The sequence below is a fragment of the Manis pentadactyla genome, chromosome 1 (genome assembly GCF_030020395.1).
Source record: "Manis pentadactyla isolate mManPen7 chromosome 1, mManPen7.hap1, whole genome shotgun sequence".
Taxonomy (NCBI): Eukaryota; Metazoa; Chordata; class Mammalia; order Pholidota; family Manidae; genus Manis; species Manis pentadactyla.
This window is the reverse complement of record NC_080019.1, coordinates 168,117,839-168,135,949: the sequence shown is the minus strand read 5'-3', so window position 1 is coordinate 168,135,949 and position 18,111 is coordinate 168,117,839. Positions and strand designations below refer to the sequence as shown.

The 18,111-nt window shown below is 42.7% G+C and overlaps 1 protein-coding gene across 10 annotated transcripts in view; it reads right to left on the bottom strand.

The window, feature by feature from the left end:
* PHLDB2 (pleckstrin homology like domain family B member 2) overlaps positions 1-18,111 on the bottom strand; it is a 215,119-nt gene that overhangs the window by 82,213 nt on the left and 114,795 nt on the right. For 6 of the 10 annotated variants that reach the window (XM_036933125.2, XM_036933126.2, XM_036933132.2 and 3 more), the window contains exon 2: positions 16,941-17,055. In XM_036933125.2, the coding sequence (XP_036789020.2) occupies positions 16,941-17,007 (67 nt within the window). In that variant the 5' untranslated portion in view covers positions 17,008-17,055. Of the gene's footprint in view, positions 1-7,262; positions 7,390-7,597; positions 8,073-16,940; positions 17,061-18,111 lie in introns of those variants that run through there. The other 4 variants (XM_057502499.1, XM_057502514.1, XM_057502527.1 and 1 more) reach the window with 4 other exon arrangements.

The following is an 18,111-nucleotide window of genomic DNA, read 5'->3' as shown; positions in this document are numbered from 1 at the left end:
GAAGGAAAGCAGGGAAGGGAGGACAGAATGCAGAAGCATTAAAAAATGTTTGGGTCACTCAATTTCTCTTTCCACTTGCAAAAATTCCTGGCTTTTACCTATTTAATCGAGATAGGACTTTTTCAATTGGAGTCACAATGGCTCTCCAGGGTTCTATCAGTGGTTCTTAGCTTATTTCTTTTTTTAAGTATGAAATACTAACCTTCTACCATATTTGATTAAGCTCTTAAAAGATTATTTCTTTTTAAGTAGTGGGTAGACATATGAAGGGAAATAAATACAATGCCCAGATTATAAGTACCAGGGCTTTATATTTAAAATACTTGGAAGATAATGGTAGGTGGGGCAAGTAAATTTTACCATTATGTATGTCCAAATAAAACCATCTCTTCAGAAATAAACATGTAAAAATATTCACAGAAAGTGTTAAAGTCACCATATCTTGAAGAATTTCAGCCTCAAAAAAACATTAAGACACATATACACCTTACTTATGCTGAGAGAGACTGACATACTTTGTAGATTCTTAAATTATGTTACTACTTCTCTGAAAGTGGGAGAATTCTGTAAGTAGGAAATTATAGACCTTTATTTTCAGGGTTCTTTATAGAATCCTGAAATAGTTTTAGTTCAATCAATTTCTAAAATTTTCCCAAATAAATCAAATGTTTCCATGTGTTTCTTATTCCTAATCATTGGTATAATTGATCTTTGGGTTTAGGTGGTACTGACTGCAGACCTGGAAGAATCCTCTCTCACGTGATTGCCACAGTGAAGATGAAGCCAGAAAAGTGGAGAGTCACAATACAGCTAAACTGGAGGTCTTGAATATCTTTGTGCAACTGTACTTCAGAGGCATTTCCTGAAGCAAAAAAGATACTCCAGGGAAGAAACATCCTTCAAGTTCAAAGCCAATTTCAAGCAAGAAAAACACTGACCCTGGGATCACATGGGGATAAAGATGCTCTCTCTTGACTCTGAAGCCACCACTGTGGGCAGGCACTGGAAGCTGAGTGTCCACGTGAGCTAAGTCTGATCTTTCCAGCATCCCGTCCCCATTCCATACTACTGGTCAAAATACATGCTCTCTAAGAGTTCAGCTTTTATTTTTCCAAAGTAACATTTCCCAAACCCAAACACTCTGGGTTTCCCATTCCCTTACTTGGTATTTATGAACTGGGAAGAGTCGGAGTGTAAGTGAGCTCAGGAGAGGTAGAACAAATGGATGCATCTTCCATGGTCATATTTTTCCCTTTAACTCAAAAACTGAATGAATGGGTTTTTAAATGACATGAAGTAAACAAACAGTAATTCCATCTCTTCACCACTTAATGATGGAGTATGTAGAGTGGGTGTTAGAACACTTAGTTTTCCCCTTTCCTGCTACCTACCTTTTGACCATTTATTGATTGGAAGGGAAAGGACTTGAACCAGCAGAGATAAATAAACAACTAACTAAAATTTTGCCAGTGCTGTTGTGAATGACTCTGGCCAAAAAGACCTAATAAAGGAAATGCTTCCATTAAGATGTTATTTTTACTGTACTGGCCAATCAAATACAAAGAACACCCGACAGGCTGCCAGGAACATGAGTCAGGAGACCCGTCCTAGTCACGGTCCTGCCAAAAGGGCCAACAGAAGTAAGAGCTGGAGCAAGTCACTTTGCTTGTCCTCACCTTGTTTTAACAGAGGTTTTCCCACAATGGAAATGGTGAGGGTGAACTAGATGATCTTTCTGATCCAACTTTCTATTTCTAGACTCCCATAGATACTGGCAAAATAACACGGGAGTGCCAGCTATACAACGCAGGAAATGGAAATGACCACAGAACAGAAACATGGCTTAGTGATAAGGTGGCAGCTACTTAATTGGGAAAAGCTTTCACAGGCACTGGTGCCCATGACATTCCAAGGGCACGGTAAGCTGTTTCAGCATAACATAGTGGGAGAAAGGCCTGGTCAGAATTATGCTAGTGCAATATAATATGGGTATTTGATTCATCATGATGTATAAGAAATATTTTCTCTACATTCCCCTGGCTTGCAATTTCCTTAATAAATCTTAGGCTGTTTTCAAAAGCCTCCTTCTGCAATGACGTAAGCAGTATGGGAGCCAGACATCACTGCCCAGTCCTCTGTGAGTATCTCTTGGCTATGAAGCACTATTCACACTGGATCTGATCTGGTCAAAAGAATCCAAGAGCTGGCTTTCCTTTGCTTTTACCTGCCCTTATTTTAGCACTGCAGTGGTCAAGAAACAAACCTAGGCAAAACTCGCAACCTTTGGCTTTTTTGCTATTTAGTATGCTAATTCCACATGCCTACTGCCACCTAGAGAAGTCACATGCAATGTGCAAACAAAATATTCTAAGATGATTAACCAGATTTCCACTAAAATCTAGATTTAGCAGCAAGTCTTAGAAAAGGCTCACCAAACTCAAGGTAAAATATTAAATATTGGCATGTATAAACTTTTTCTTCCCCTAATTTGTAAAGTAAGGAAAAGCAGTTCAGCTAATAAATCAGTCTGCATATACTAAACAAGTATCTCTTGTAAAAAACCTCTCATAAACTTTTCCATGTAACTTCGCTGTTAATGTCGTCGAGTCTCTGATTTATGTGCTTCCTTGTAAAGTAAGCTCCTCCAACCCTTAGCTGTCCCACTGCAACTCAATAAAGTGATTTTTATACTTGGATTTCTCTTATTGACGGCTAGCTGCAACAGATAACAATCTTGTCTTTAAAGCAGATACAGCACAAAGTTTTCTTTCAACATGTAAGATGTATCTCTAAATGTCCCGAAAACAGCATGTGTAAATTAACCCCCTCAAGACTCAAATTCCTGGGTGAGAGACACAAATTTTGCCTCACTAAATGTTTACTTTTTAGGGATTTGAAAACCTGAGCTACCCTTTTTGGTTTTGCTCACTTCACATTAAACAAATGCAAAATATTTCCAGCCAACAGTCATTTAAAAAAATAAAAGCAACTCATGCCTTCTCTCCCATCATCTGAAAAAAGGGAACAAAAATGACCATCAGGAAGGTGATATGTGATGGCTGCTACCTCTTTATTGCAGCACTGACACGGAGCAGACCCTTTAAAAAAGTCACCATTTTCCAATCATTTCTAAATATACTACTGCGTAGTTGGATTTGAGGTGCATCCACCAGCTGATTGTCAAAATGATAAAGCCTATCTCAGCACAGTTCAGAGCTCTGACCCCTTCCAAGAAAGGCATACTAAAAAATTCTGTATTGCCCAAACCTCACAGCCTTGAGGATAACTACCCTAGCAGGACCACTTACACACAGAATTAGAATCTGTAATCACAGGCCTAATGGCTAATCATAGTCATGTAAATGTAAGAGTACATATGTTTGTAACTGATCAGACCATTTGTGCACAACTCTTCTGATAATCAAAAACCCATTGAGATAACTCCTTTCTATGAACAGTCATTCAGAAATGCCATGCTTTTTACACTCTCCCAGGAAATTAACAATATTTTTATATTCCTACTGTTTTCTTCCCCATGAGGAAAACAGATGGAATGGTAGAGGCCATGGGGTATAAGCAAAAGTGCAATGAAACAGGAATTAGGGGACCTGGTCTGCAGGTTTGGCACTATTTAGCTAAGTGACTTGATGGTGGGGAAAGGATTCAAATAAGAGGATTTCTGAAGTTCCTGTTGTCCCCAAAATTATTTAGTTCCACTTGCTTAAAGAATAGCCAAGCTTGAAGTATCTCCAGTTTCCTAACACATTTAGGAAATCATCCAATGTTTACAAAAAAAACAAACAGAAAAAAGCTTCTTTGCAATCACATTATCTTAGACATCCACTCCTCAGTTTGTGAATTTCCTGACAATTTCCCCAGTGCACGCTCATTTCCTTATATGCCAGGTGTCTTTTTTTAACTACATACTCACGAGGCTTCTCTCTTTCCCCTTCTGTCACAGAAAACCCTATCCATTCATGCACTCTACTCTTAACCCATAAGGCAGGGAAGACAGAAAATCTCAAATGTTCTGTTTTGTACCTGGATTCAAAAGCAGCATCTGCTGTCTGTAGAACCATCTGTTGCCCACTTTGCCATGGGAAGGAGGGAGCAGGCATCAGACGTGGGGTGTCACAGGTCACACAATGGAATTATCCCCTTCTTGGGGCTGACACACCCAGCCAGGCTCATGCTCCACAGTCACCATGGTGAATGCCAGCCACCCTTCCCCCACTGAAGAGTTTATTTCCTCCTGCCACCATTCCCCCATTAAATGGTACCGTTGAACCCTCACCAAGGGTTGGGTCCAGTTTTTTTTTAATTACAATTGCGCTACTATCAGTGCCTAAAACTCTAAATCCTGGATTGCACCTAGAACTACGTCTACCACTAACACAGTTGAGATCTTAACTAGTCACTAATCTCTAAGCAGCTCAATATTTTTACATCTATGAAATGAAAAAGTTGATCTCAGGGATCCCTGAGGCTCCCTTGCACTCTAATACTCCAAAATTCTGTGACTTCAAGCCAACTCAAACTCATCAATGAACACAAGTTCCTTCACATTTAGGGTGTGAAGGCTCTTAATACACCATACATACAATACAATACAATACACAAGGGCAAAAGAATCTGGTGCAGACGGAAAGAGTTCTATGACATGGTCTCTGTGTTTAACAGGAACACAGTCAGTGTTTGTGGATCCAAATTAAAGTGATAACCCTCATCTCGTTAATGTGCCTATGAGGTAATACTTAAGTGTTTTGGAATATTATTGTAAGGTGACAGTCCAGAGTTTGGAGTTGGATAATTCTTTGTGTGTCCTGCATGCTGTAGACTATTTCATAGTACTGAAGGCCTCTGCCCACTAGGTACGAGCCAAGTTGGCCTATGGGGCTGTTCCCTCCCCACAACAAAGGACAACCAAAAATGTCTCTAGACATTGGCCAATATCCCTGGGGGGAGGGGCATGCAAAATCGCCCCCTCCCCTGAGAACCACTGCTGTAATACATGCCAGGGCTTTCCAATAAAGCACATCACTTAAAAGCTGCTTTTGTTTCAAACTGGTGACATCCACACAGTTAGTAAGTAAAGCACACCAAGACCTAAGCAGCAGTCCGGTTTATAAAGTGCATGTATACATCCACTTGGAAGGAGTACAGCGCCCGTCTTTCCAAGTTATTGAGAGCACCGCCTCCCTGCTAGGCATTGAGAGTTAGCATACAAAGTCATAATCTCAGTTGCTCCTTAAAAATATTTGAAAGTAATCACATTTGTTATAGTGACTTCCCTAGTGCACTCCAGAACCTACTCTTACTTATAGACCCTCAGAACAAGGCTTTGAAGAAAATAAAGAAAAACAGCAGCCAATTTTAATCACTTGGCTTTTTCTTCCCTCTCCTATGCAAAGGCCAGTAAACAAAATTTCTAGAAAGGTTGCTGAAGGGTTCTGGCTTCATCCAGGTTCTTTAACATAGGAGTTAGCAAGCTCTTACTAACCTCCATTTCCCACATATCTTTCCTCCTTGACTTCAGAGACCCTGGAAACATCCCCTATAGTCAGTCCTCAGCCCAGAGGAGCAGCAGCTGCCAGCTGCATGAAACACACTGAAGCCTGCAAATTGACTGAAACGAGCACTACTCTTAACTAAACATCTCATTTTTCTATTTGTGACGAATTTGCAAACCTCTGGGTCTCAGGAGGTGAAGGCTATACTAGTCAACTAAGAGTGAAAACTCAACAACCCGCCCTGCTGTTAAAGGAAATGCCAGTTTTAAATGTTTTGATGACTTCTACAGTTTCTTAAGTACATATAATGGTTACAGTTCTACATTAAATTTGTAAGGCAAAAAAAAATCCTTTTAAATAACTAAGTCCAGGATATGAAAAGGGAATCATGAATAGACACAACGGTTACTTTTCAAAGAACCTTAGCTCTTTATTCAAACAAATATTTACACAATTGAGGGCAATGGTACTAGGGATATAGCCATTCTGTTAAAATAGCAGACAACTCTAAAGGTTTATTTATCCCAAATCCAACTCCTCTGTTGCTATCCTACCAGGAACCAAGAATTCAAGTGCTCCCAGGGCAAAAGTTTAACCCTCTGAAACTGTGAACTTCATTTAGACCTCACCCAGCTGAATTCAGATTAATGTCAGAATCTCTGAGGCACATCTCAAACGGCTAAATTAAGTCAAACTAGAAAGCTTAGTTAACACGTCCAATACTTAATTATCTGTAAATTGCATTCATACAATGAAGCAAAATGTGGCTTGACAAGTATTTACACTAAAAGGACTCCACATTTTTATGCCTCTTCTAGTGCCACTCCCAGCTGCGCCTGGCTCCGACTAGCTGTGCATTCTAGAACTCCTCAGAGCTACTTAAATGCTGCAGAAAGGAGACTTCTAGGGATAAGGGCAGGGCTAGCCTACAGGATTTCCAGCCCCGGGAAAGTCAACCAACTTGAAAGGCTGCGGGCTCAGTTTCCTCTTTTACATAAGAAAGGTAGAAGGGTAGGTGCTGGAAGCAGGTTCGACTACCGAAGGTTTTTCAAACGGAAACCCCAACCCTGGATGGGACAACCTGTCAGCCTTTTAATTTCCGGGCGGTGGCGAGAGTTAGCCAGGTCCTCAGCGCTTTAGCAGTCGGTGACTTAGCTTCAGCTAAGTTAGTAAGTGTACCAGCAAACATTTCAACTGCGCCTCTGCCTTGCCGGACGCGGGTGCAACAGGGGTTCAAAACGTTTCCCAAAGCTCCAGCCACTATCTTTAGGGGGTGCGAAGACCTCATACCATAATCTTATGGGGGTGCAAGGCCAAATCGAGGTCCGAGGCTCAGGGCGGTTCAAACTCGCGACCCCAACTCTGAAAAAAGTGGAACCAGAAGCGCAGGTAGACAGATATCTGAGGGAGGCGGATGTTCTCTGAATTTCGCGCCCCACACCATCCAGCAGGGGACCTTCTCTTTACTCCGCTACTTTGATAAAGCAGCTCTGTCCGGAAGATCCCGATCTTTCTCGCCTGGGGCATTCCGGCGCTCTGGGCAAAAGTTGCCTCCGGTCCCCCCAAATCCCGCCCGTTCCCTACAATGGCTCTGTGAGCGTCTTCTCCACCCGGACACTCTCCCCAGAATCCTCTCCACCAGAGGTCCACCCATACCCCAGGGTTCGCGTCCCCCAAAGCTGCGTAGCCCGGGCTTTTGTCCCTACAGTCTACAAGAGAGGAAGAGAAATTGCGACAACGGCACCCACTCACCGATTCATCTTTGCTCCGAGCCGCCTCTGTCCAGGGCTCGCCTGGCCCCTGCCCCTCTGCCCCTCCCCCCTCCCTCCTGCCCCTGCCCCGGCCCTGTCCCGGGCCCCGCTGCAGCTCCAGCAACAGGCGCCCGGCCACTCCGGACTGGCGGTGCGCACTCAGCGCGCCCCTCCTCGGCCCGGGCGGCCACTGCCTCCTCTCCGCCCCTAACCCTCAGCCGCGCAACCGGCGGCGACCAACTCCGCGGCGGGGGAGGCAGCACCCCAGGGGAGCCGCGGGGACGCGCGGAGCAGGCCCGGCCCCCTCCTGCCCGCAGGCCACCCCCACCTCCTCACCTGGCGCGACGGCGCTGCAGGGTCCCCGCGATCGCGGAGGGACGGCGCCCTCCGTGCTCCACGCCACGCCGCGTGGTCCCCCTCGCTCCGCGGTGGTGGGCTCCGCGCGGCCGGGTCCCGTATCCCCGGCCCCGCGCGTGACTCGGGCTCCGCGGGGCTCGGAGCAGTGAGGTCGGTGGCCCACCCAGCTCCCGGGCAGTGTGCAGTTCGGGCTTTTACTGCTGCTGGGGACAGGAGAGAGGGAGGTGGCTGGCTGTTAGCCCCTTCCCGGGGCGCCCGCAACTCAAAGCAGTGTTTACTGCCGCTCAGTAGAGACTTTTGTGGCAGGCTCTTTTATGAACTGGAAGAAGGGCGGGAGGCTACACGTCCTCGGGTGATGATTTCCTCACCCGACGTGAAGTTTCAAGTGGGAAACTCCGGCTGACCGCACCTCCTCCCCACCGTTCGCCCGCAGGCAGGTACCTGATGCGTCAGAAAAGCAGCTTTGCAAAATCGTTGGCCAACGGCCTCAGCTAAGGACTGAGGATTTGAAAGTAACTTACACTGATCGCCTGTCGGTCATTTATTTTAAAAGTTTCTGTAGGCCCCAGCGTATTTTTCCGAGTTGCTGCCTCCAGTGAAAACAATACCGATGTGAATACCTCCAACGGGTGCTTCAGAGGAAGGCAAAAAATGCACCCAGGGCGGCCGGCTGCAGGCCATCTGGGCACGCGGGAACTGGAACCGGTGCCAAGTTCTGAGCCGGCCTCTTAAGTTACAAAGTTGAAGGTCTTCGTCCCTCGAGGAACTTAAAACAGCAAGAGCACGCCGAAGTGCCAGCGATTTAACATAAGATCAGTATGGCTTTGACAAGGCGTTTGAGCTCCTGGAACAATTTATTTGTTAATAGTGTAGTAATGATGATCCTGAAGTTGCAAAGGTGTTAATAACAGTTCGGAAAACTTATGCAAAGTGCCTGACACCGGGAGTGGCTCTAGTAGTCATTCAACAAGTGGCTTATTTAAAGAACTTTTGATTTGTGCAAGTAAAAGTCTGACTTCTCCTTTCAGGGAGAGGCTCACCTATGGACTATTTGGTGATTTGTAAGACTTTTTTCCTTTGTCCTGGCTCTTTGCCTCACAGAAACATAGAGACCAACACACCTTTAAGTTATCTCTCTCCTTGCCCACATCCTCATCCCCACGAGGATGGGGATGATTCCACCCCGCCCCCATTATTGGAGCATCCCTATCATGTTATTACTCCCATTTTAAAACGAAAAACTCTCTTCAATCCACTTCCCTCTCCAGCCACTTGCCCTTTTGTCTTCTGCTCATCTACAGCAGAACTCCTTTAAAGAGTTAAAAAAAAGTTGTTTCTAAGTTATTTCTTCCCATTTCTTCTAATCAGGCTTTTGCTTCAACCATAGCCCTAGAACTCATCTTATCAAGATCAAACTACTAAATCAGAAGGCTTCTCAGTCCTCCCCTCCCTTGAACTATCAGCAGCAATTAACAGTTGGTTACTTTCTCCTGGAAACCGTTTTGTTTGACTTCTGTAACACCGTATTTTAACGTTTTTTTCCCTGCTGCACAGGTTGCTCCTTGTCAGGCTCCCTTGATGGTCCCTTCTCTTCTCCCAACCTCTGGGCAATGCAGTGCCCAGGATGCAGACACTGGGCGTCTTGGCCTGTTTATCTATACTTACTCCCTTGGTGATCTCATTCTGTCTGTTTCGTGGCACTCAATATTACCTTTGTGGAAATGACTTCCAAATTTTACCTCCACCTGGCCATCTGCCCTAACTGCAGGCTCCAGGCAGCTGCCCGTTTGAATCCCTACTAGGCTTCTCCCTCCAACACTGAAATCCTGGAAGTTCTCTCTCCATCCCCCAACCAGCCTGGCCCCACTAAGTGTGACTCATATCAGGCCTAAAACCTTGGAGTCACCCTTGACTTTTCTATGTGGTTAACATTTCAAATCCGATCCAGCAGGAAATCCTTTGGCTCTACTTTCAAAATAAATCCAAAGCTCAATTACTTACCACCTCCACTGTCATTACCACCCAGGCCAATCAGCCATCACATTACACTTTGACTACCCTTGCCCTGTTTCCACTTTTGCCCCCATGTGGACTGTTCTTAACTCAGCAGCCAGAGCGATCCTTTTAAATATATCACTCCTCTGCTCAAAACCTAGCAGTGATCCCCGTCTGGCTTGGAACAAAAGCCATAGTCCATAGGATGGCCCTGAAGGGTAATACAAGAGCTGTCATCCTCTGACCTCAGCTCCTACTGCTCTCACTTTACTTGCTTAGCTCCTGCTGTAATGACCTCAATATTCCCAGATAAGATTCCTTAGACAGGTATGCTTCCAACTCAGGACCTTCAAGCAAGTTACCTTTTCTGCCTGGAATCCTCCCCTCCCACAAGGATCCCCAAGGCATGCTTCCTCACTTCCTGCTCAAATGTTACCGTGTTACCAGGGTACTCTAAAATAAAAAATGCATCCTCCATACCAGTAAGCTTGCTTTATATTTTTTATTGGCAAAATTTTCATCTCCCATATTATAAAATGTACTTTTTAATGTTTATCATCTGACTCACCAAAGTAGAATGTAAGTTCTATGCAGGCTGGGATTTTTATCTATGTTCTCTCCAGGCATAGATTCCCAGTGCTCTTAGAATGATACGTGGTGTGTAGATGGTGCTAAAAAATGAATGATAGTTTTGACCCAAAGCACTATAGTCGCAAACACTTCCTTGCTTGGAACAATGCCATCTGACCAGACAGACATTTTAGAAACAGTTGTTCTCCTGAACCAGTCTGAGGACTATGTCTAGGAACAGTGCACCTAGAATGGCCATAATTAAGTTGTAATATTCATATCTAAGGAAAGGTAGCTAAGATTTATTGACAGCAACAATTACTCTTCCAAAAATATTAAAATATTAATTAGGTTAATCCTTAGAACAACTCCATGAGGTAAGTACTTTATTACCCTCATTTTATAAGTGAAAAAAGTGAGGCACAGAGCACTCAGTGGTCACTCAGCCAGTAAGTTGGTAGAGGCAGAATTTGAACACAGGCAGCATGGTTCTGGAGTCCATGCTCTCTGCCACCTCTTCTCTAAGTAGGAATGATATCAGGGGAACTTTCTGTATGAAGAATAATTCCTAATCACTAGACAAAAAATTATCCTCATTGGCCTCCCTCACTGTACAGTGGTGGAAGGAACTCAGGAGTATTCATTTAAGGTGACTTTTTAAAAGTGATCAAATCTAGCAAAGCTTCTTCTCAGGACCTTTAAGCAAGTTACCTTTGCTGCCTGGAATCCTCGCCTCCTGCAAGTATCCCCAAGGCATGTTAACAATTATGTTAATAACTTTTAAGTTAATAATTCAGGTGTTCTCATCACACACACATAAGGTAACTATGTGAGATAATCATATCTGAATTTCCTCCTAATTTTTCCTTTTATCAAATTTCTACTAGTCAATACAGTATTATTGATTATTGTGCTGTACATAAGCTCCCTAGACTTATTTGCCCTTTAACTGTAACTTTGTACCCTTTGACTAACATCTCTCCATTTCCCCCACCTCCCTGCTCCTGGTAACCACCTTTCTACCTTCTGCTTCTATATAATCAGCTATTTTAGATTCCACATATAAATGAGATCAGGCAGTTTTTTTCCTTTCTGTGTCTGTCTTAGATCACTTAGCCTACTGCCGTCATCAAAACACATCCTTAATCAGTGCGTTACTTCTGCTCTCTGAAGTGACAAGCTAACCAATGTTCGTAGTTATGAACTCAGGCCATTCCTAATCTGAGTGAAACTCATGGAACAGCTGTACAAATTGAAGTGCTCCTGTGGATATGTTGTCAATGACATCAACCTTTTTGTTGTACTGTCCTACATAAATTGAGTTGAACATCATAAACTCCTTTTAGGATTTCGCACTAGGATAAATGTTCTCTCTTAAGAAAATCAGTGTACTTTCACTTCTTAAAAAAGTATGTTCATGTATTTTCATATTGGATCTGCAATCATTGTTAAGGAGAACTATGTAAACCCATGTTTCCCTTTGTATCTTGGTTGCCAAGAAGTTCAGAGTCAAAAGTACCATTAAATTATTGTACTATGGAAATAAAGATTTTGCTTCCTATTTTTTTATCTTCAATGTACTTTTATTCTCATAAATATGTAAATAAATGTTGGAGATTTGCATTTTACTCTATGTTCTTAAATACATATTTAAATATATGAAGTATACATAACACTTGGCTCTTTAGATTGACATCTGAAAAATTAAAGTGGAAATTTATCCCTATGTGTTGCTTATGTTCAAACTATTAAAAGATTGGTTCTCTAATTTATTAGAATAACCTAAATGTATTTGGCACACCTGATTAATATCTGCATCAAAATGTTCTCTTTCTTCCCTGCCCCCAATCTTTTCTGTGAGTTAATTGAAGTGAGTCAGGAAAAGGATGCTGGGGTGTGTGTGTGCGTGTGTGTGTCCCTTCCTTTTAGATTAGCCTATCCCAGCTGTGGTTATCTGGCCCACTTTTCTAATCGCTTGAAGACCCTGAACTGGTTTACTTTTCCTGCATGGCAGACTTAAAATATGGGCTTTTCTACATAGCTTATCTGCCCATCATAGAAAAAAAACAAACCACTCCATCAGAAGTATTTCTTGGTAGCATAGGGAACTCAGCTTCTCTTCTCTGTTGTTCCTCCTAATTGTTCCTTCTATACCTGACTTTCACCATCCCTCCAGTTATTCCATATCTTGATTTCAAACTCTGCAAAAATATAATAAATATATTTATTTGTCCATGATACGCTGGGGTAAGTGTTCAAATTGATACATCAGATATAGACAGACCCTACTGAGCTAGAGACTTCCTACAACTCAGAGCAAGGGCCGGGTTTCAGAACACCAGGCCAGTTAAACACAAAGACAAATTTATTAAGCATCTACTCTGTTCCTCACGATGTGCCTAGATGGGTGGGAGATGGAGATAAATTAAGACATTTGTGTCTATATATAAGGAGTTTACTGCCTAGTGTATAACTACAATGTGATAATGTAATATAAAGTATACAGTAAAAAAGTGATATGAGTTCAGAAACGGGGATATCTCTGCCCAATAAGTCTTGTCAGGGAAGACAATGCAGGCGGCCTTCATATTGAAAGTGGCCTTCTCAGCAGAGAAGATAGCAGAAACAAAGCAGGGGAACAGTAAGGCCAAGGCCTTGGGGAGTATTTGAGTAAAACAGCCTGCCTGAGCCCTCGGTACACGCAGGGAGGCACAGGAGGTAAGACCCAGGGAGCTGGGGCCAGATGTGTGGGAGGGGAGAAATGGGGCTTTGAGTTTTAGATATCAAGTCTAATACCAGTTTAATGACGTCATTTTCTTGCTCTAAACTTGCACCGCCTCCTCTTTGCCTGACAAATACAGGAAGAGCCGGCGGCTGTGTAGGAAGTGGAAACTTGATTGTATAGGGCTAGGATGAAAGAGAAAGATGAGCTCCAGCCCCAGAATTTAGACTCCAGTAAAGTGGTGCTGATTCTGTTTCCTAATATGGTAAACAAAGGTATCAGTGCAAGTCAAGGCTGCTCAACTGAATACTCATGAACAGTCGGGTTAAGATACACACTGGATCTCTCCTCCGCCTTCCGACTGCCATCCTGTTTCAATGCTAGGACTCCATAGTCACAGAACCTAAGATTCTCACAGAAATAAGTGTGTAACAGAGACTCTTTGGCTGTTGGGCCAAGTGTTGGACTGGAAATTCAGTGATTTAATATTCCAGTGAACCAGTTATGTCACCAGGGGCTCGGGGTTACTTGCCTGACCTTCTTTAATGTTTTGTATTATGGCGATCATTGCACTGTTTCTCTCAGGGGAGCTGTTAAGTGAGTTAATAAAAACACTTATTATATAGCACTCAGCTCTGCCTAGATTTAGTGTCAGTGCTCAATAAGTTATAAATGAAAGGTTTTATTTCCGAGACACAGATAGTGATGTCTATGACAAGCTCCGTTCTTGTACTAGACTCATTTGAATTTCTGACCATCCTCAGGAATCAGGAGTTTTTATGAGTTACAAATATGCCTCAAGAAGATGATCAAAATTAATACACTGTTTCTCAAATGAAAGCAGAAAGAAACTTTATTTAAAAGGTCCTTCTCTTATTGTTCATTTCAAGAGGTCTATTTCCAAGGTATTGATGTATTTTTAAGACTGACATAAAAAGCTCCAAAACTTTTGGGTAGTTGGATATATTGTAGCTTTAGCATTAATGTTAAAGTTAGCTTATAAAAGGCTTATCAGTCCAACAATGTACAAGAGGAAATTTTCATATATTGAAATGAATTTGCTAGTCAAGGAGGCAGATGAGGATATATTTGAAGGAGATATTTCTCTCCGGATCACGCCTGCAGGCAGAGCTTTCTGTGACTCTCACTCTGTTCCCTCTCCAAAGAGCAAAGATAAGGTCTGAGGAGCCCCAGTGGCTGCAGGGCTTTCCATTCCCCTAGTCTGTTAAGCGTTGATACGAAGTAGAATGTAATCAAGACAAGCCCAATGGGGTTTATTGTTTTCCTGTTGTATAGCTAGTTTTGTCCCTCATCCTATCTGGCTCTGGAAGTTTATCAAAGTGACTACTCAGGAGGAATCAAGCTTACACAGGCAATTTTGAAGGATCCATATGGGGGAAGGGTAACATTACCCCCAATAAATAATTCACTGGTAATTAGTTCTCTAAAGAAAGTTTTATCTCTCACAGCCTACTAGCATTTCATGTTAAAATCTTTTTGCTTGTGTCAATAGTTGAATGCTTTAATCCTATTGGAAATATCAATCTCTTATTTTCCATTCCAACTGCCACAATCTTCAGTACAAGAAGAGGGTTGAAGGGTGCACATGGGGGAAGATGGTGATCACATACCACCACCTTCATGGGGATGTCCTCTGGGCACAGTGGACTTGGCATGCCCAAATCACTGTCTCCTTCCCCCACGTGCGCCTTTATTATAGTCTGTAATAAATAAAGATCACCCCCTATAAGGACTGATACAAACCCTCAGTCATCCAAACACCCAACTCTTCAGTCTTTCATTTTCCCCCATCCCGTTACAAGTCCATTGCCAAACCACTGTTTTTACCTCTTAAATATCTGTCACTAGTACTCTTCTTTCCATTCTCTTTGTCTTCGTTTATAATCTGGAATACTTAAATTCCATCCCAAGGAGGGCCAGGAACAAACCCAAGGGTCAGGGAGCGAGGAAGTCTTGTTAAGCCTGGAGCTGGAGGGGCACTGGGTTTGTGGTGGGCAAGGCTCGCCCAAGACAACAGAAGATGGAAGAGCCTAAAGGGAAAGCTAGAGTCAGGAAGCATTACATCCAAGACTCTCGTGTATTTGGGCAGGACGGATTGCTGAGTGTACTCAACACTCAGATTTGTACTAACGGTAGGGATGTGATGGTCTGGTGGGACACGGAGAGGTAGATGTTAGAACTATAAGCTTCTAAATCAATCCTCTGGTCTCAATAGTACTAATTACAATTTTTAATTATTGTAATTTTCCTTTTTTTTTTTTTTTCTCTTCTCATCTCCTTCCTAAAATCTAAGCTGTGAGAGGTCAGGAACCCTTCAGCATTGCTTACCATTATATGCACAGTGCCTCTCACAGCACTTCATACATGACATACACTATAATCTATTTGTTGAATAATTACATGAATTTGTTTTAAATATTGAAAATCTAATCTTATCACTTCAATGCTTAAGAATTCTTCAGTGACTACATCAAGGTTTTAGGATGAAAGAAATCCAGAATCCTTGGTTTAGCATTCAATAAATTAAACAAAAAATAGTCATGTGGTAACTTCAGGCTGTTTTCCTACTTGGTAACTCACCATTTCCCTTTTCTCCCCTGAAGAGGAGGGCCAGTTTCAGTCAGGATACATTACTTGCCAGTATTCACATGTGTCACATTCATTCCCCTCTTAACCTCATAGCCCGCCAGAGTTGGGTCAGGAAACACACTCTCCAGAAAGCTTTTCCCGACTCTATCCTCAATATTGGTTAGGTGCCAAAGTACTTCCTGTTATTGGTTTGAAAATTTTCTGTTTTGTCTTCCATCTCTGCTCAAGATATAAATACCCAAAGTAAGACAGCTGTGATGGTTATGTTTATGCCAATTTAGCTGGGCTCCAGTGCCCCACTGTTTGATCAAACCCCTGTCCAGATGTTGCTGTGAAGATTTTTTTAGATATGATTAACATTTACATCAGTACGCTTTAAGTAAAGTGAATTATCCTCCACGGTGAGTTGAGACCTTAAGAGTAAAGACTGAGGTTTCCCAAAAAAGGAAGAATTCTAAAGACTGCCACAGGGAAACACTGCCTAATTTCCAGCCTACGGGCATATCCTAGATTTCGGACTTGTCAGGCCCCATACCCCATGAGACAATTCTTTAAAATAAATCCACTTCTCTCTCTTTCTTTTTCTCTCTTTATATATCAATATCAATACCTATGTCTATATCATCTATGTCTATCTATCTCGTAATAGTTTTCTGTTTCTCTGGAGAACTTTCACTAATACAGGACCTTTCTATTTTGACTCTTACGTCTGAAGCTTAGCACAATGAGTAAGTGAAAATAAATCTAGCTTGAAATCACCCTTCCTTCTTAGAAGAGGACTTTGCAGTGCAGAGATGATTGGTGGGTGGTAGGGAAATACTAATGAGGTTAACTGACACCTGGTCCCAGCATATCCCTGAGCACCCCCTCTCCCATCCTCAGTTACTTGATCATCTGAGGCATAATAAAAAGTAATGAGGAAAGTATACATTTCACAAGTCCATTTGTTCTGTCTTTAATGTGGGGGAGCACACTGCAAAGACTTCAGCCTGCCAGACAGGTCTTGTGACTTGGAGTATTTGGGTTGGAGCCTCCTGGAACAAGACAGCAGGATCAGCTGCTCTTCCAGAGAGCCTAGCAACTGGATGCCTTTCTCTCTGCATCCCACCCCACCCCTGTCTGTGTGAGCTTTGATTTTTGAATGACTGAGTCACTGTAAAAGACCTCTCCACATCAGCTGCTTTGGCCTGCCTGTCGTTCAACATCTGGTCTAAACAAAACCTCAACATGAATTCAGTGAGGTAGGTAGGCACATGACTAAAGCTCTAAGAAAGATTGCCAGCCTCGGGCTGTCTTCCTGCTTGCTTAAACTCTGGACTCCTGGGTTTATGATGGAAAATGCCATAGTACGTGTGGTGAAGGATAGGTTCTTGTTACCATTTACTGAAAATTTCTGAGCATGAAGTGCACACTGGGAGTTCTCACCAAAATGCTGACCGCCATCACCTCCCTCCTCCATCGGCTCCTCTCTCTGGATATTCTCCTCCTCCATCAGGATCTTCTGCTGAATCTCAAAGGAGAACTGGGATCGATGCCAGCCCTGTACTTAGCAAGAAAAGAGAAATTCCATGCTTGGGAAGCTTTGGTGACCTCTGAAATCTGTATTTCAACAGAGCTAACATCTGGGGAACACAAACTACTGTTGAATTTGAAAAACAGGCATCCTGGTTTACCCTATAATTCCACTGCTGACTACCCTTTGGAATGACAAAACTAACCACCACCAACAAAAGCATATGTTCGGTGGAATTATTACAGATTAAAGAGCACATGCCAGCAACCAAGCAAAGGGCAGTGTGCTTAGATGGAAGGAAGAAACTGTTTCTTGGTGTACTTGTTTAACTTGAGGTTTGCGGTTGCTCATTTTCTGTTTTTCATCCTACACTATTATTTGCCAGCCATCTTGTTAGGTAATTTGTCTTTATTATTTCTTCTGATTTTTAAAGAGTCTTATATTATAGAAAAGGAAGTCAATGTCCTTGTCTTAAGAGCTCTTATCTGAAGTCAGGCCTTCCACAGTTTTCAGAGGCCCAGTTTTCTCTGCAGATTCAGGGGTTACCCCAGGAGATGGTGTGGCACCACCATCATGGGAGGGATTCCATTTGTTGGGCACCTACTCTGCCAAATATATCTCATTTGATTTTCATAGTGACTCTAAGACTAAGTATTATCATTCCTATTTTACAGATGAAAAGCCCGAGGCTCAGGAAGGATAAGCAAGCTCTCAGAAGTCACTACCTCATATGCTGAGAAAGTATCAGGTTTTGTTTAAATTGCTCTTGATATATTAAGGAGGGTGGATTTTAATGGTGGCAGAGATGGAGGCAGAAAGACCAGTAAGATGTCTATGCAATATTTCAGAGGAGAGAGGCTAAGAAACTAAACTAGGGCATTTGTCTAAGATAACAAGGTTTAGACTGTGAGATATATACTTATGTCACCAGGCCAAGATAATTTATTGGTCCTAGGAGGTGCGTGCAGGGGAGTCTTGTGTGATGTGATGTGATGTGTGGGATCTTTGTTTAAGATAACAAGACTGTGAGATATATACATATGTCACCAAGCCAAATTTATTGGCACTAGGAGGTGGATTCAG